Here is a 19,853-nt window from a genome sequence, read left to right on the forward strand (position 1 = left end):
ACAGATCAGTGCACATAGGTGTTGATTTATTCTGTTTATTTGGAAGGAAGCTGGAGGAAATACTGCACAACAATACAGTGACATCATAGTGACATCATAATGAGGCAGGCAGGTCTCCACTACTGTGCATACAGTGTTTAGTGTAGTGCATTATTAGAGCTCTGCAGGACTGAAGGTTTCTACTCTATGCCTTTTCACAAACCACTCAACACATAAACGGTTTACTAGCCAAGGCATACTATGACTAGAGCTGCCACTTGAATTAAATTTTCTGCCATTAAAAGCCGAAATATTTGCGCCCGTGATAAAGTTAAAAGACGTTAATTATAAACTAATGTATTTGTCAGATGATGATTGGTTACGTTTAGAATGCTGTTACAATACTCTGACATTGTGCAACAAGTTATTTTGAATTAAAGCGTGAGTAAAATATAAAGCCTCCATATAGGTCTGTGATGTTGACTTCATCCCTACTGTAAAACAGATACAATACAAAAGTATTTGCTACACATTGTGTCAGTGTTAAAACGCTGCATGTAGCCAATACTCTAAAGGAACTGTTGGGCACATCTAGTCACTCTGTGGATCAGAACCTCAATCTGACCAAAACCAAAACCTAAACACAACCTTTTAAAACAAAAGTAACAGAGGTAGGCAGCTACAAGAAAGAATCAGTGTTTTAAAATCCTCCCCCCACCAACACACACGCACACACAAGAAATAAGCAAATAATATATCGAAATGTTGTAATAAAATGGTGCATTAGGTGACGATTGAATATTTAGTGCAGAGGTGGAGGATTCAGGTTCAGAAAGTAGGTCAAAATCTTCAAGATTTTGTTCAAAAGGTCTGGCTTTGCTAATCACCTCAAGCAGGGAAGGTTGATGACATCAGCCGAGTCCTTCAAAATCATGGCAGGACTTTTACTTTGCAAACCTGAACTTTTGCGTCTCCGATTCAGTGGCAGCTGTAGTTCCATGATTCACATCAACAGTGTTTCACTGGCTGTTAGTGACAGAACAAAGTGAGCCTTACTAGCGCAAAAGCGTCAGCGATACTGCTGTGTCTAAGCCAGCACCCCCACCGCGCACGCCTTCCTGCTGTCAGTGCTTCAACGCCACCACCTTAAAACGTCACGAAGGCGTCGCTGAGAGCAGGACAAACTTGAAAGCGCAGAGTGCAGGGGAGCCTGAGTGTTAAAAACACTGCTGTAGCCTTGAAAGCATGCTGTGTGTGTGGCAGAGAGAGAGAGAGAGAGAGAGAGAGAGAGCGAGAGAGTGACATATAGTTTCTTCTGCGGCAAACTATTCTAACGGTGACCAAAGAGCCAGTGAACTCGGTTCTGTGGCATGGTGAAGGAGGTGCTGACGTCCACTACGTCCCTTTCGGTGGACTCCACTTCAGTGCTGTGGGGTCAATGGTCTTGCTGCTGCCACGTTTCATCTCCTTGCATCTCCATTCGTCGATCAGGTCCTAGGAACGCGCAGAGGGGACACGTCACGCGTGGGGTTTTGGCACAGAGTTCGGACACGGCCCTGGACGGACTACGGTTACCTGTCTCTTTAGGACCAGGTGCTTCCCTTTCCAGTACTTCAGCATCTGAAGGGACTGCAGAGTGCTGACAATGTCCACGGGGTTCACGGCGGTTTCCTGGCTGATTTCTGAAGGGAAACAGTGTTAGCAAACCCTGGACCATACAAACAGAACCATGAAATCACCAGAGGGCAAGAATAACGACAGTAGGGAAATTCTGTGCTATTACCTTTGATGGAGATCTCTTTCCCCTGGAAGTTATGCAGATAGCGCAGTAACACCTCCTTCCAGTAGCTCCGATAGCTGATTAGGCCCAGGTCGGACAGGGGTCTCTCAGGTGAGCCCACCTTCTCCTCCACTTTAGACAGCAGGTAGCCTGCACACACATGTAGGATGAGACACCTGAAACATACGTTCATCTTTATTTCTTACTAAGACATAAAATGTGATATTACATAGACACGTCTAAACACAAGGGTCCTGCTCCCTCACTGAAGGTGTGGACACACAGCTGTACTCCCTGAAGCTATAGACAAGTATCTGTACCGCTTGAAGCTGTAGACACATAGCTGTACTCACTGAAGTCAATCAGCATTTTGCCGTAGCCCTGACGCATGTACTGTGGCATGGTCAGAATACAGGACACGTTGTAGTTCAAGAACGAGTTCTTCTCCTAGACGAAGGGAACAAAAAGATTTACATGAGGTGTAGACATCTCAAAACCAAAAAGTAAGTAAAGCTTTATCCATACAGTAACTTTCCAAGCAAAGCTAGAAAGTGCTTCACAATGAATGAAAAACAAAGATCAAATACATCATTGGTGTGTTTGTTAAAAAAAAAAAAAAAGAAGCAGCTGATATCTGTCTGTAAAGTGTTCTTGAGTCTGAGAAAAGGGCTATACAAATGTAACTAATAATAACAACAACAATAACAACAACAGCGTAAAACAAGACAATACAAAGACACATAACAACAACAACATTTCATATGTCATATTCTCAAAGGCTAAGGCATACAAATTGGGTTTTAGTCCTTTTGTAAACAGATCCTTAAACTCTGAAGGTCTAACGTCCAAAGGCAGGCTGTTCCACAGTGTAGGCATGCACACTGCACAAGTACAGTCTGCCTACTTACACTTAGTCCTCGAGACCGCTGGGATCCCTTCACTAGAGGACCTCAGTGTCCTAGTGTTTGAAGAAGGTACTAATGATGTTTTTCAGAGCCTCGCCATGCAACATCTGATATGTCAGAACCAAAATTTTACAGTGACAACTTGTGTGTTCTCCTCTCTCAGTTGGTAGAGCAGGCAGAGAAAGATGCTGATAAACACCATGGTCAGGGGTTCACAAACACACACACAGTGAAATGGCTGAAGAGACCAAAAGCTTCACATGTTGGTTACCTTGGAGAAATATCCCACCAGATGACAGCCGGTGTTGTCAGCCTCAGTCAGCACGTAGAAGAGAAAGGGCTCCACGTCGTAGTAGAGTGTTTTGTGGTCCAGGAAGAGCTTAGCCAGCAGACACAGATTCTGGCAGTAGATCTACGTGGAGCACCAACATGGGCAGTGAGGTGAACTAGCATGGGATTTTACAAAGGCAAAGTTTTAGAAAGTTTTGGCATCGATTCAAAGCAATCTCACAGCTGCACAACACGCTATCCAAATTAGCTTCTTAGCTTCAGAGCTATTCTAAAATGGCAAAGCAAAGCTATATTAAAGAATTCACATCTGTTCTCGTTAACCACACTTGAAAAGAGCCCTCAAGTCTCTTCTACCTTGTTCTTCTTGCCGTCCACTTCAAAAACAGAGATGGCACCTTTTCTGTAGATCTCGTCACCGGGGGGGTGCTTCCACACACATTTTGCCTGGGCAGGACAGAGGACTGGGTCATCACCCACTCTCTCCTCAGCCCACCTCTCCCACTCATTCCCACAATCCCCCTGTCCTACCGACCGTCTCACTTCCCAGCGGCCTCTCTAAATCACAACTGAAGCATAATGAAACGTACACACATCTTCATTCCAGTAATACACACATTCTTCTAAGAACTGACTTTATATGCGCTTTTGCGTATTAACTTATATAATGCATGGATGTTCACAGAATTTCAATTTCAAGCAGGTATCTAATTCAGACCACCTAACTAGAGACGCTAACTTGTAAGAACTAGTTAAGCCAATTCTTGTTGCGCTGATATTTTAAAGCAAGGGGCTGCAAGGTGCGATTTAGATTCTGTGCGTGTGCCCTCATCTAAATGGAAGGGCTGTGTGGACAGTGGGAACAGACAGCCTGGGGTGGGCTGCCTGCAAAATGTCCCTAATGTTAAAATCCCAGTGTTGACAAGGTTGCATACGACAGGCTGACACGTAAAGCAGGGAACGTGGCAAATCTTGCTCCACCCGATCATGGGCGGAGCAAAAGCACACCCAGTACTGCTGCGGCGCTGTTTCAAGACCGATACCAGGTGATCGCATGAGTGCACTCACGTGTACCTCCGCAAGGCTAGACGGAAAATTAGCAGACATGCTAACCCTCTGTGAACAAGTCTGCGCTACTGGAGGAAAAGGCCGTCATTCACTACTTTCTGAGTACGTATGGGTAGAGTGCAGTCCTGGGTGTATTCGCAACCAGCAGTATTTCGTCTTGTCATTAGGTAAACTGACACCACGCGTGGTGACTGACAGATCTGCCTTTAGCTGTGGAAGAGTCAACGTGTCATGCATTAAGCAGACAGCAGACGCCACGTGGCGAAGCGAAGTCCGTAGGCAGCCCTACCATGTGTCGTCTCAGAATGGTCTGACTCTTCATGTATTTGAGGCAGAACTCGCACATAAAGAGACGGCCCAGGCGGGCGTACTCCTCCGGGTAGGGCGAGTGGTACCAGGTGTCCAGCTCATAGCGGCCAAACACGATACTCTTAATCATGTTGCTGCCCTCAGTCACCTGTCCCTGGAGACGCAGCTTCTCCTGCAAGCCGAGCAGTAGACAAGGGGAGAGAGAGAGAGAAACAGAGAGAGGGGAAAAAAGAGAGAGATTGACAAAGTGAGAGAGGGAGAGAGAGAAAGATGCAGAGAGAGGGACAGAAAAAGAGAGAGGGAGATGAGAGAGAGAGAGAGAGAAGAAGAGAGAGAGAGGTAGTCTTTACCGACAGCTATGAAAGGCCAGAAGGAAATTGGCCCTCAGGTATGGAGACTGTGGACAAAGTTATGGGAGACTTATGAGAGGGCGAGAGGTGACAAATGCAAACTTAACTTGAGCAAAAGTGGAAAATATATTAAAAAAAAAGATTTTCTCTTAATTTGGACAAATGGACAAAAAAAAAAGCCCAAAAACTTCAAAAAAGGCTCCACCTTAAAGGTTGGATGGCAATGATTGAGAACAAAGGAGGAAGAAAGAGAGAGAGACGGACAGTGAAAGTGAAAGAAGCAAGGAAGGAATAGAATAAAACAATAACAAACGACAGAAAATGTGTTTAAAGGAAAAAGAGGAGAAAGAAAAACAGATGTTGAAGGAGAGAAAAGGGTATGAGAGAGCAGCAGTCTTATTGCATGGCAGAGTCTTCCAGTGCTCGTCAGACAGCTGTGGCCCCGTGGGAACGACAGGAAGGACGCAAAAGAAGAGGGAGAAAGGGGGATGAGTTCTCTCTCTTACAAGATCGTCCGAGGCACATGCCTGGGCTTTTCGGAAGAGCTCCAGGTCATAATCACTAGTGATGTTCTCCAACAACGGCTCCCGACTTGTCCCGTGGACCTGCCTGTGCTCCTAGTGTGAGAGACAGACAGACAGAGAGAGAGAGAGAGCAAGGGGGAGTATATGTGACAAGTTTCAGGCCCTTATGTGAAATACCAACTAGGAAAATAAATACTGCAGTGGGAGAGGAAAAAAGGAGTTATGGTAAAACAGTCCCGCTCCCATCACTGTGCAGTGGGCTCACTGTGGATTTGTCTTTGTGCTCTTTGAGAGGAGCAGAGTTCCTCTTCCTTCTCATCTCCGTCACCTTCTCTTTGTAGTGCAGCTGCCGCTCTGTGGGGGCCTGAGGGGGGAACCAGGGACAGGACATGCCTAAAAACACGGCGTCAGAACCGGGACGGTCAACGCGACCTTTAAGACCCATCTGTAGAGCCTCTGGCCTGCCCCGTCAAACTTGTGGGCAGTAGCTCATGGCCACCGCTGACCACGGTAAGGTGCGGATATAACACAGCACCAAACGGTTCCCCATCCTGGGTGCCCGTGGTACCTGATGACGCGTGGAATGTCGATTCTCATCCTGGGTGTGTGCCAGTGTCCTGTCCTCAGTAGGCTTGTCCCGAGAGCTGGCTCTGACCTGCAAGACGGATCCACAGGCCACTCAGGTCAGATCAAATCTTTTCATAAGCATTTGCAGGAGCATGGATCACGGGCATGAGTGCGAGTCTACGCTACCTTGCACTCATCGGCAGAGAGGTTGTGGTACAACGGGCAGCCGGATATGGAAAAGTGTCTCTCATGCTTCCCCGTCAAATGTCCTGAGAAAAAAAAAAAAAAAGAGAAGCTGCTGAATCCAACCAACCGACAACGTTTCTGTGAAGAACTTAGAGAACGTCCATGAAGAATTAAGTAAGTGATGTGTCTCGGGCTTCTAGAGGCTGGTGTCTGCCACGCCCTGTTCAGCCTTTCCTGTTTAGGCTCTAGGTACTTCTGCACCATATGCCCATCTTTACCACCACAGAAATAAAAACAAGCAAACAAAACACGTTTTGCAGTTTCCATGACAATGGCCCACTGACTTCCATTCCAGAGTGCTCTAGAATATTAATTTAATGAGCAAAAAGACATTTCACCTAAAATCGAATTAAAGCAAAACTATTTAAAATATGCAGAGAAAGATTTAGCATTTAAAATATCCAAGGTTTTACTACCTAAAAAACAAAAAATTAAAAATAAAAACGGCAACATTAAAGGCCGTCAAGCTTTTTTTTTGTTGTGTTGCAGTCGTTTACCCATCGAGTTACAGCCTGGAGTCGGGCACTTCATGTTAAAATTGTAACTCTCATGAAAACGGCGGCGTTTAGGCCGGTGGGCAAGGCTGGATTCCTTGAGTGACAGCTCTTTGGCCAAGCTCTCATCGTGAGACACGTTGGGGCTGGACATGTCAATGTCGGACTCTGAGGAAGGGGCGTTGCCCGTGGGTGTCCTGGGTGGAGTCTCATCCTGGTCTGGTGCATGTTTTACATCTGTGCAGTCAAACAGCAACAACAGGGTTCGGGGAAATGCTACCACACACTCCTGAAAATTCAGACGTCAGAAAGGTAGCAAAGAAAGAATGTCTAGAATTGTAGGTACATGTCAGGCAACAGAAATATAAAAATATTTATGTAATTGAATGATCTTTTCAAATGATGAAACACAATTTTTATGTCTTGCAAGCAATCATAAATGTAAAAAGTAATTATTTCACAAAATCAGATGGTGGCTTCAAGTAAACTAAAACAAGACAAAAGAGTTAAGGAATAAGAAGAACAAGACAGTAATTATTTGATAGGAGGGCAAATAATTTATATCAAAGATCTAAACTACCGTTTTTAGAAACCATAAAACAAAGCTGCTGTTTTCCTACCCCTCTCTGAGATCTCCGCGTGCTCCTCAGCCTCCGACCCCGACGAACCACTCTGCCGTACCGGGCATTTCTTGGGTGTGACTGGCTCCCCCTGGTGGTGACTACGGGTCACTCGCCGTGTTGAAAAGGCCGTCGCCTCGTCCGAGGCCAGAGAAGACGGGTCTCCCGCAGAGCTGGAATCTGAGAACAGATTCAGGATTCAACATGTCAGCATATACACAACAGACTGGCTCCAAATAAATACATAAATAAATTTTAAAACAACAACAAATATTTAGAAAAAAATGGACTGCTTCATCTCTGAAATCTTGTCTGCGTTGCTGCGATGCGCAAAAGGTCCTCGGCGTTAAGATGAAGTGAGCTAACCACTCATTCAGGTATTAGTGTAAATGGAGAACTTGCTAGGTGGGGTAATATAATGGGGGTAAAATGACGGGGGCGGTACCTTGCGAGGTCTGGCTGAGGCGGAGGGACGAGCGAGTGAGGCGGGTGCTCCTAACCGCATGGCTGTCACTCTCTGAACTGTCCGTGTGCTCCGCAGAGAAGTCCGAGTCTTCCGTGCCGTCAGAGCTACTGCCTGCATTCCTCTAAAAGAGCACACACCAGAGCTAAAGAAATAACGCCAACGTCTTCACTGACCATTGCCATATTCTTATATCCTTTAGCACTTGGAAGATGATATTATTATTAGTAGTAGTAGTATTTCTATTATTGTTGTTATTACTCATCAGACCAGTAGGGGGAGTAGGTTCGCATATTGTCGGTAACTCTTAGTACTTAAAGAAGTGCATGAAAACAAACGAATCAATTAAAGATGCTTTCTCAGTCTTTCCATAATGTAGATATAGACATAATTTTGTTATCAATGCTAGATACGTATTGGCAGATGACTGTTAAAACTATCACAATTTATGGTGGGCATTAAGAATTATATTTAGTTACAGGTGTATGAAAAACTCCACGATCTGATTGAACCGAAACGCCCTTCTTAAGAACCACGAGGCAGACGACAGAGAAGACTAATATCTCCACAGCAACCCTGCTGGACCGGTTTAGGCGCTACTAACTTGACTACTTACGCGATGTTTTTACAGTATTGCATGCTAGAGTTGGTATGAATGGTTCTTAAATGACTGGATGCGATTTATGGCTCGCCATGGCGCAGGAAGAGAGAGGGACGGTACGCAGAATTCGGACATCGGACTGACCTAAAAGGGTTGGACTTGCTGCAGAAACACTTCTGAATGGAGACCGGACTAGAGCGATCCCGGTTTGGTGGGCTTAGCTCATTGTCGCACTTTCAATACATGGATATACAATACATATTCACGTCACATTCCTTGGTTTTTTTTTTTTTTTTTTAATTAGTCGATGTACTACGCATCGACATATAGCGACTGCAGCAGACTTGGATGCAAAACGTTTCATTTTAACGAATGCGTCCCCGTGTCATCTGTATCACAACACGGAGAGCAAAACCCAAGGCCCCCGACCTATGCAGACGTCCCTTTGCCATTCGCGATCACTTACGCACTACTAATGTTGTTAATCAAACGCCAGGATTGATCAGCGCACATCAACTACCAGTCTGGTTGGGTAAAGCCGGGTAAAGCCAGTTGCCCAGCCGATTACCTGGCCTAGGCGACTCTTACCTTGCGTCGAGGCATAACGTTCACCAAGTTTGCCTTTTCTTGTAGAGATCAGGGGTGTTACACTCCTGCACTTATGGCTCAGTGTAAACGAGGTACACAAACTTACAGTTAGCAGAAGATAGCATATAATAGTTACGAAACATGGAAATTATTAATATATATATATATATATTTTTTACTCAGAAACCTTAAGACCACATACAAGAAGTCATGCTTGCCTGCCTCTGTGTACGCTTGTCTACACAACTTCCGTTAAATAATTTCAACATAAAAGTCATTGTAAAACAGTCTTGTTAGTGTGTCACGACGTCATAAATATGTATGCGCCTGCTAAAAATATCATAATCAGATTAGTCTTGTGTATCAGATTTATTTTTAAATAAATATTTGTTCAACACAAATTTTATTTGAGCGTCAATCCAATAATTACGGATGCCCTAAAAGGCAATACTGTAGATTTGCATCATGTTTTACTCCGTTTTACCGTGATAACGAGTTCATTTTATTTGTTTTACTGAGATCTCGAATTTATTTCATTATCACGGCATAACAAATATTTCTCGTGCTAATGGAATAATTTTATAGAGGTATCAAGAAAACAAAACTTAATTATGTCATTATGTCGAGAAAAGAAATGTGATGTGAAAATAAATGTGTCCTAAGAAGTTACTGTAAAGTGCAATGATACGTTTTGTTATTTTTTAATGTAATGCATTCTGTTACTTTTAAACCACACAACACTTGTTATTTACAATTGGTATTAGCAGCCTTGTTGGTTGTAATGTACCTATATTGTACCAGGTAACAATATGAAGCAAACAATGTTTACAAGCTGCTGTTTGTTGTCTAATGTCGTTGGATTTTACCTCTGCTGATTAAGAAATTACAGTTTAACTATTACTTAGTTCCTTTGTATTTTTTCATCTTCCCTACTAAACAGGTGTTTATTATGTATAGTGAGATTATTCTTCCCTACTAAATAGGTATTTATTGTGTGTAGTGAGATGCTCTGTTGGAATGAATAAAACATACTAATCCTCTTGAGGAAATATTTCATACTGAAATATGTCTTTTATTTTACTTTACAGTATTTTCTTAGGACACTAAAAACATGTTAAATGCTTGAAAATACCATACATAGATAAGGTGGAATAGTGCCAGTAATACAAATGTAAAAATCCCCCGAACACTACTCCATTGAGGACAAAACACTGCTTCATTAAAACATGCTTCATTATTTGAAAGCCTAATCCTCAACAGCACTGCAATTATTGAGGTTTTTGGAATTTTATCCATGTTCAAGTTTATCACAGTTGATATAAAATTAATTATGTCGTTATCTTCAGAAAATAAAGTTTCGTTGTCTTGATACATCGACAAATTATTCCGTTGTCACGAGAAAACAGCGTATGTTATGTCGTCATGGTGAAATAAATATAGATCTCGATAAAGCAATTAAAATTACATGGTTATCACGGTAAAACGGATTTAAAAAATGCAACTCTATTGTTTTTAGGGCTTCCGTAAATAATAACTAGGTAGAGAGTTTAACGTTTAGATGGTTTACTTGTGACTGAGCCAGAATACACAAAGCATTAAAATATAATCAGTAGAAACACCAGGTGGCAGTACGCTTTAGTTTTCTACCAGCACACAAGCTCCACAAGATTTGAACATTTGGACTCGTTTTTAAACTTTTAAACACAATAGCTAACTAACATCAGTGTTATTCCATTAATCTTGCATAACAAGTATTGATTCAAATACCAGTTAGTACCTTGTAAAATAATCTCTTTTCTGATGGAAAAGTGAATTCCCTTTTCTCTGAAAATTGTTTTATGTCTGCACGGAGCATTCAAATAACCCTCTGCTGACTCTAAATTTAGTTCTCATGACTTCAGTGACTACTGGACAAAATGAAAATAAAACCAGCACTCATTTTTTACTGTCACACAAAGGACCAGTTTCCTGGACACGGATTAAATATCCTATTGGAATAAACTGTACCGGTAATTCATCAAAACAATTCATGTCTAGTCTAGTCTTAGGACTGATCTTCATTCGTAAAACTGGTCACTGAGTGCTTAAACCTTAAGTGTATTCAAAATTTGAGATCAACCAATATACCAACTTCGTTGTGTCACAGCAACCTGACTCGATAATCAAAGCATGCTTCTCTGAAGACTTTTCCTTATACACATTTATTGTCAGACAGTATAGCACCAGGCCCTCAGTGGTGAGCGGCAACTTTGATCTTCTGCAACATTTCTAAACCTAATCTCTACCCACTATCTACCTTTAACCAATGGAAAGCCTTGATGACTCAAACATGCTTATAAAGCAAGCCTGTGACAGAAATGGTCCCCTTCGTGAAGGAGACAGAGATGTACTGATGTTGTTTCCTCAAAGCACAGGCAAACAGAAGTGGCTTTCTTTTGTGTCCTTCCTGATAACGTCCATGTCAATGGCAACGGGAGATGTGAGAACCACATGCAGCCGGAAGCGCAACAACGCTTGCTCCAATCTGGAGGGAACATTACTGCCATACTGTTTAACAGTGTTAATGTGTGCTGGATTAAAAATGAAGCAGGAATTCCTTTGTGAATGTGGTTTGTGATATATTCTTATGTGCCATGTAAATAAACTAAAGCAGGAAGAAACACAGGAAGTTTTTCTTTTGTGGGGTCAATCGGTCTCACGCTCTCTGCTTGTTTTCAGATTTAGCCTACATGGCTACACAGAATCCAGATACTCTATTTATCATGTGAACCTTTAAGTAGTTTAGATAGAAAGTGGATACTGTGATGCTGATGCTACGCATAAACATTTATTTATTCATGACGTCACTCACAGTTTGCATTCATTTATTTATCTATCAAATCAAATCAAGTCAAAATGTATTTCTATGGTGCTTTTTACAACAGATGTTGTCACAAAGCAGCTTTACAAATGTCCAAGTCCAAGCCCCCAGTGAGCAAGCCAAGGGTAACAGTGGCAAGGAAAAACTCCCTAGAGCATGAGAAAGAAACCTTAAGAGGAACCAAGACTCAAGGGGGTGGGGCAGGGGGCGTCCTCCTCCAGCCAACAATGGTCATCACAATAATAAAATTTAAAGAAAAAAAAATGAAAAAAATGAAAAATAAGCAATTAATGTCTAGTCCACCTTTACATTTACATTTACATTTACGACACTCTTATCCAGAGAGACTTACAAAAGTGCTTTGTCATTTACTCATAGAATATATCCTAGTACACTACAGTAGGTTAGAATCAAACATACCAATGAACTAGAATACTGTAAAATACAGGGAGTAAAATGCTGATACCTAGAAGTACAAAATACATAAGATCTATCTTAAACAGTGATAAGTGCAATAAACAATAAGTGCTAGAGTTTGTCAAACAACATAAACAATACCCTACAATAAGTACTAATTTAGTTAGTCAATATGGGAGCAGGGTCAATTGTCCTTTAAATATTCTGCAAATAGATGGGTCTTCAGTCTACGTTTGAAGACTGGGACTCTGGGGACTCTGCTGTCCAGACAGCAAGTGGGAGTTCATTCCACCATCTTGGAGCCAGGACAGAAAAAATTCTAGAGGTCCTACTTTTGTCCTGAGTGCTATGTATTCATACCTTTAGTTATCCTTCACTCAGTGTTGGTGAAGTACCTAAAGGCTATTAGAAAGCAATATACAGTAGGAAAATGTATGTGATTATATTTGCTCTGTTGGAAATCGTAATGGGGCAGACAAAGTCAGACGCTCACAGATAAGAGGTTCAGGTTTTATTATAATCCAAATTAGTAGTAGTAGTCTATTAGTAGTAGTAGTAGTCAGGGTCAGAGTCAGAAAAACGAGATCGGGGATCGGCACGATTATGGAATAAAGTCAAAAACCAAAAAGCAATCCAAAAGCAGGCAGACTAAACTTAAGGGTCAGGCAAGAGACAGTAGAGAGAAAATACAAAAAAAGATCTGGTACACAAAAGGGCAAGACAGGAGAAACCGCTCTGTATGAACAGTGAAACTGGAGGCAATACTTTGCAATGGTAAGAAGGAGTATCTTAAATACACTGGGAATAGAAGAACAGATGATGTTAATACTCCGGTGATGATGATCTGACAAACTGTCTGTGATTGGCTGTGTTGTTAACTGGGTGACGAACAGCATGCTGGGACACAGGCAGCATGACAGAAAAGTCCATCTTAAATATTTAATTTCTGTATTCACATCACTATCTAATTCTTTAATTAAGTGTCCACTGAGTTATCATTGGACACTTAATTAAATTGGTCCTTTTTAAAAAGGTTTAATATTGTTATTTCTGAATTTGCTTTTAATGTTAACCGTCATGATTGTGATACACAGTGGCATACAACAATTCAGGACATGAATGTATACTATACCATGAACTCAATGGTTGTACCCATAAGTGGAGAGATTAAAAGAGAAAATGGAACTGTTGACTATTAATGAGGCTTTAACACATACCTATGCGGTAAAGCCAGTGAAATCACAAGTGTTAACTGCGTATTGAGATCTCTAACATAGACCTTAATGTCATAACTGTAGAGGTTCTCTCATTTCCCTAACATAGACACATGCAAATTCCTTTGCGCGCTTTGTGTCTGACTTGGGAAACATGCTTTATCCAGTTTGTTACTTCAGAAAAATATTTAAGATCAGGATGAAAACGACACCCCAAGGGCTCAGTCAGGTTGATGGATGAGAGATATCCAACATCCTGTGCTGGGAGCTGCTCAGTGACACATTAAGATTTGGCTTGTGTAGTACTGTTTTTTTTTGCAATCACTTGTGATTAATCACTATGAGCCTGCACTGTGCTGCCAAAACTGTTTAGCCTACAGTTTAGTACCAAATGCCAAAACCATGGAAACTGCATGGTCCATTAATCTTGCAACTGGAACCACTCTACTTTTTTTTTCTTTCCACATCGTTATTGGTTTTTAAAAACTCACATTCACCGACTGCTGAACTGTGACGTAAGAGGCACAGAGGAAGTGAGAGGTGAGGTCGAACTGATATGTTCTTTATTCTCCATGTAATTTTAACAAACACAAAACTAAGTCACGTTAAATCTCCAGGAGCAGAGTAGCGTTGCACCGATGGGCACTTGTGGTCTCATCCACTAATGCTAGTGTTTTCCCTTCAAACCTGTAGGAGTATAAATAGGGAGAATGAGGAACAGGTGTCTCCTATTAAAAGACAGGTGACTGAGAGTGGGGCAGGTAAGTGGTACGGTCCCTGTCTGAGTGGGCATGTCCCTCCTCTGGTAGGGGACCGGCCTACCATGACAGAACCCTCCCCCAAAGACCCTGCCAAGCTCCTGGAACGTGGCCGGCCCCGCCGACGGGGGGCAGGCTTAAATGGGCGTAGCCTATGGAAGGACGCGACGCGGTCGGGGTCCAAAATTTGGGAGGCTGGGACCGAACAACGCTCCTCCGGGCCGTACCCCTCCCAATCCACTAGGTATTGCAGGCCCTTCCCTCTCCTCCGGGAATCTAGCTGGGTCTGCACCCTGTACGCCAGGCCCACTTCCATCTCCAGAGGTGGGGGTCAGTCACCTGAGGGACCGCCCTCATGGGCTTTAGGGCTGACATGTGAAAGGCCTGAGATGCCAGACTGCTCCCCTTTAGGCCAATCCTGTAGGTCACCTCATTAATCTTGTCCGTGATGGTGTAAGGGCCCTCATACCTTGTATCCAGTTTGCCAGTGGTGCCAGCATGGTCATCCCTGGTAGCGACCCACACCTTCTGCCCAAGTGCATATTGTGGGGTCTCTCCACATTTCCATTCTACTTTCCTTTTGTAAGCAGCAATCGCCTTACATAGTCACTGATAGGTTTCCTCCCAGGTCTGCTCAATCTCCTTGTACCATTTCTCCACCGCCGACTGGTCTGACACGGGGGTGTTCCAGGAGTAGAGTGGTGGTTGGTACCCTAGGACGCACTCAAAAGGGGTAAGACCAGTTCCTGTGTGGTGCAGAGAATTCCCACTCCAGAGATGCCAGAAAGCATGAGGGGGAGAGAACAGATTCTGAGCTTGTTGATAAGGCCTCTGCGTTGTGTTGCCGTGAGAGCACATCCGCCCAGGTGTTTTACTCCCCAGGCCTATAGGTGACCCGGAACTTGAATCTAGAGAAAAAGATCGACCACCTGGCTTGTCTAGCATTCAGTCTCTTGGTGGTCTGGAAGTGCTCCAGAACACTGTGAAGGGGTGTCGGGCTCCCTTGAGCCAGTGCCTCCAGTCCTTGAAAGAGAGTTTCATTGATAGTAGCTAGTAGTTCTGTTCTTCCAGACTTAGCTTCTAGGAGAAGTATGCGATGGGCCTCTCTCTCCCGTATGTTGAGACAGCACCGTGTCTACTCCTATGTCGGAGAGGTGTCCACCTCCATCACAAACACTCTCTCTGGAGAGAGAAGGCAGTATTGGGTTCCTTGAAGGAAGTCTGATCCATTATGGATAGATTCGGCACCTGGGGCCCCTTCCTTGAGGGATATGGTGCAGTCCCAGTCGTGATGGGAGAGAAGCTGAGTGGCCTTCCTGGGACTGAAGACACGCGCTAAGTCCTTGTACTCCTGGGGAACGGGGACCTGCTTATCCGTTCTGGGGCTCTCTATCGAGGTTGCCATGAGAGGCACAGCCTTGCTAGGGAAGCACCTTCGGCTGCATGATAGCGCCCACTGCAGGATGTGGTTTTTGGGCCACAGCACTTGCAGATTGTGAGCATGTAACCACGGCAGATCTATTGTGAGAGGGTGAGAGAAGGAGAAAAAAGATGATGTGTTCCGTGTGCTCCCCATCAGTGATGAGGAGGATGTGAGGAGTGACATAGGTGATGTAGCCAGGGCCTACTGGGCCCCCGTCCAAGGCCTGCACACTTAGAGAGGAGGGGATGTCGATGGCTTTTATCTCCAGCCTCTTTGCAAAACCCCAGTCCAGTTCCCAGCAGCCCCCGAGTCAACTAGGGCAGAGGCAGAAAGCATACGGCCCTTGTATGACACTTCCAGCGAGTCAGGGAGTCACACTGAGCGAGTCAGGGAGCAACTCACCACGTTGCTGCCTTTCTTTTTTTTTTGCGTTTTTTTGCGTCCAGCTGCTCCTCAGAGGTGTCGGTCTGCTGTTACAGTTCCTTCCTGTTGTGGCGAATTCCGATGGAGATGACAGCGTCACTCCTGCAAGACGCGGTCGTAGGTAAATAGCGAGGTGTACCACCTTGTTCAGAGTGTTAGCCTCCTGTTTGCAGGCTAGCTCTACCTGCAGTTCTGCCCATAATCCATCCAAGAACGCATAGATCTGCGCGGGTTCGTTCCAATGTGTCCCCGCAGCCAGGTTCGTAACTCCATGGCGTAAACTCCATGGCGTAATCCGCAGCAGATCTAAGTCCCTGCCTCAAGCGTAACAGTGCTTGTCCACAGAGCTTCCCCTGATGGGGATGGTTGAACACCACTCGCAGTTCCCGCATGAAACCCGAGTAGTTGTTCGTTAATGGCGAACTATTGGTAACCAAAGCAACTCCCCAGATGCGTGCCTTACCCATGAGCCTGGAGATCAGGAATGATACCTTTGCGTTTTCCTTTCTAACCTGTAGGAGTATAAATAGGGAGATCTAGAATGCGGAGCAGGTGTCTCCTATTAAAAGACAGGTGACTTAGAGCTGTTATTATATATTGTTATTTAGTAATTAATGGTATAGTTACACTAAAACACTGGCTATGTAATGTAGTGTTGCTCTGAATCATTCAGATAAGTTCCTTTATAGAAATAATCGCTAAATAAAAAACATGGAGTTTAGGAGTTTAAGATCATGTTGAAGTTGGAAAACGTTGTGCAGTTGTCAGAAAAAGGCAAATCCTGCCCAAAATCAGTCTGATTATCCTTTTGTGCATGTCCAATTACAGTGCAGCAGGAGGAAATGCCATTCCTGGTCTGCCTGCATGCTTTGTTTATGCTATCTGTGGCTGCTTCAGAGGGAATGCTGATAAGGGAAAGGGTAGGCTTTGACCCTCCCAAGCACAGAGCCCCATGGCCCAGAGGCATAAATCCATAGGAAGTTCTTGGAATTCTGTCTCTGTGAGACTGGCTTACCCATATATGTATTTCCAGTGTTACATCTGCTACACATGTTTGTGTAGTGGTTTGAAGTGGTCTAAGGGTTGTTGCTCCTCGTGAGAAACATGCATATGTTCTGGAGAACAAAAGTTCAGTAAGTGTATACATGCAAAAATGTCTGAGATTCTGAGGGCACCTCACAGAGGGCCCCTCAACCTCTGGGTTTTGTCAGTGTTAGTGGCTCTTCCTTGGAGTTATCTTACTGACTGTTTTTTAATCACTCAGACAGGCCAGTTTCATGTCCCTTCAGCGTGATTATAAATCATGGCGATGTTCTCACCATACATAGCCCTGCTCCTAACAACACATGTAAACAGATCTGTCATCCTGTTAGACCAATAACAAATTTAGTGATGGACAGTTGTTTTTATTTCTGTCTGGCAAGTGATTTCATGTGGTGTGAGTCTGTAAGTGTGACACTTAGCATATCAGGTTTGGAAGGTTTAAAGGGGTAAAGGCAACATTTTCCACTAAGGTCATTCATTTCTTCTCACTATAAAAACAGACATTTTACATTTTAAATGAAAATTAGACTGTCTGACACAAACTTTTTCAACTCAAGTCATTCATATGTCCTTCCTCTGAAAAAAACGGTTTTGCATTCTGATTCTTAACTCAGCTTAAACTGCATACCGATTAAACTGCATACCACAGAACTATGGGCCTTTAATGAAGGCAAAGGCACACTGATGAAGCACTGTTTATGTTACAGAGCACCGGTGAAAGGCTTTAAAATGGGTTACACCCCTTGTGATAGTAATATCTACAAGGGAGTTAGAGCACTCCCAGTGTGGATGACCCCTGAGAATCCATAACATGGAGGACACGCATTACTAAATTCAAACCTCTTGACTGTGAAACTTGTGTACATACCACAGTGCATATTCTAACAGTTTCTGGGATGGAAGAGAGCCAGTTCAAACAACACCTCATATATATGTATGTGCATGTGTGTGTGTGTAATGGAGTCGAAAATTACCACATTGAATTTAAAATGAGTTGAAAACTTTTTTATAAGTAATTTCTATATCATATATTCATCATGTAATATATTATTACATTTTTGTGCATGTAGGAATGTGGGAAAAAAGAACAAGAGAAAAAGGGGAGAGGCTTAACTATATTTTTCCAGAGAGAGAGAGAGAGAGAGAGAGAGAGAGAGAGAGAGAGAGAGACAGAGACAAGTTGCAGCTGTTGTAAACATCTTATAGTGCTAAAGATTTGTTTTTATGCAGAAAGAGAGAATAATGAGACAGAGAGAGAGAGAGAGAGAGAGAGAGAGAGAGAGAGAGAGAGAGAGAGAGAGCGCGAGAGAGAGCTATTTCTGTGCCCTTATTCAGACACGCTCACGATCAGACACTAAAGTGGAGCTGTGAACCACTGGAGCCCATGGATCTGGAGATTGCTTTGACACAGACCACCATGTGGATGACACATGAGACAGCTCTGATAAATGCTCTGTCCATGAATGGTTTGACATGACAAGAATGTACCTGAGAAAACAGAAAATGTCCTGTATCTGATCAAGCTGAAGAGATAATGTACAGATAGGCAAAGCCAAGGACGCTTTGTCAATTGGTTTACGGAGTGACGAGTCACTAGATGTGGAGCAACCCAGAGTTGATCAGCACTGTTCTTCTGTGATAATTCAGTGACAAACTGTAATTTCTGCCTCTGATGGATTTTCATGCCACCCTGCCAAATCCCAGAGAAAACCCAGTGACATGCTGGGGGGGAGAATGGAAAACATTAGAGAGGAAGTGGCCCAAATGTTTGTTTAACACTGTCTCCATCATGAGCTCTGTGTTTAAAAGCAGTCCTATCTATCAGTAATTGGGCTGCCAAAGACATACAGCAAAGAACACAAAGAACACAGGGGAAGCAAAGCCCAGCCATGAGCTGTGATACTTTTTGTCAGCTCAGTAGCCATGCTGCAAAGCTTTGCAATGGGTCTGTGTGTTCCCACACACTATTAACCTTCATCCTACAGCATGTATCTTCCTTCTCTACTCAGGCACACGCCCATGTGCTTCTCAACAGCTTCTACTCTTGTCAAAAACGTGCCCAAAACCCAAGACTTTCCTGTGATTGGTCAGAGAAGTGAACGATCTTTGCCTGTCATGAGTCAGAGTCATTGTGTGACTACTGATCCTGATAGAGCACAGAACTGTTTATATGACTCTGACAGAGAAACAACGAATTGTCCATCTGTGTGTCCAGATGTGAATAGTCCAGAGCACATTAACACTGTAGCAGGATGTTAGAATGGATCAAGTAACTGAGATGTGAACATCCTCAAATTAACTCTGGCTGTGAAGCCAAAAAACCTTCAGATTGTTCAGAAACTGTGGATCTCACTGATAGTGCTGACCCTGTGCTCCTTGAAGTGTTAAGCAGACATGCATTTGGAAGAGCTTTGGGAGAAAGTTTGGAGTGTGTGGGTGGGCTCCTTTGTTGAAATCTGCTGAACTGTGACACATATTAAAGCAACTTTAAGTGGTGTATGTATGTGTGAATGTGGAGACAAAAAAAAGAACAGAAAATTGCAGCCTCTTATATGTGCTCTGCCAAAGAGATAGATCGAGAGAGAGAGAAAGAGAGATAGAGAGAGGGAGTGAGAACAAGTGAGATAAAGAGAGAGAGAAAGCGAGAAAAAGAGAGAAAGCAATAGAGCGGGAGTGAGAACAAGCGAGAGAGAGAGAGAAGGAGAGAGAGAGAAATAGAGAAAGAGAGAGAGAGAGAGAAAACAAGCGAGAGAAAGAGAGAATTGATACAATTGTTAGAATGGTCCACAGTTCATGGTCTCACTCTGTACGACTGAGAGATCAAATTCCTGCTCTGTGCGGATGATCTAGTTGTGCTGTCTCCCACTGAACAGGACCTACAGCAGAGCCACGACTTGCTGGAGACTTGCGGCCCAGCAGTGAAAAAAACACG

General features: G+C 43.4%; 1 protein-coding gene across 3 annotated transcripts; it reads right to left on the bottom strand.

The window, feature by feature from the left end:
* Nucleotides 1–21: 21 nt before the first annotated feature.
* Nucleotides 22–9,042, bottom strand: kat7a (K(lysine) acetyltransferase 7a). Of its 3 annotated transcripts, XM_035529745.2 has the most exons (16): nt 8,985–9,042; nt 8,783–8,883; nt 7,576–7,717; nt 7,131–7,310; nt 6,514–6,747; nt 5,957–6,039; nt 5,772–5,858; nt 5,469–5,567; nt 5,186–5,296; nt 4,310–4,501; nt 3,310–3,399; nt 2,936–3,076; nt 2,113–2,206; nt 1,763–1,909; nt 1,555–1,661; nt 22–1,473 (listed from the first exon to the last, which is right to left on the bottom strand). In XM_035529745.2, exons 2-16 carry the CDS (start codon nt 8,795–8,797, stop codon nt 1,375–1,377), a joined length of 1,821 nt encoding a protein of 606 aa, XP_035385638.1. In that variant the 5' UTR covers nt 8,798–8,883; nt 8,985–9,042; the 3' UTR covers nt 22–1,374. The 3 variants fall into 3 exon arrangements, with proteins under 3 accessions (XP_035385638.1, XP_026871497.2, XP_026871495.2); XM_027015696.3 differs by having other exon boundaries at nt 5,207–5,296; nt 8,783–9,025; XM_027015694.3 differs by having other exon boundaries at nt 8,783–9,025.
* Between the last annotated feature and the right edge of the window lie 10,811 nt (nt 9,043–19,853).

The sequence above is a fragment of the Electrophorus electricus genome, chromosome 3 (assembly GCF_041902795.1).
Source record: "Electrophorus electricus isolate QZ-2024a chromosome 3, ASM4190279v1, whole genome shotgun sequence".
NCBI classification, from domain to species: Eukaryota; Metazoa; Chordata; class Actinopteri; order Gymnotiformes; family Gymnotidae; genus Electrophorus; species Electrophorus electricus.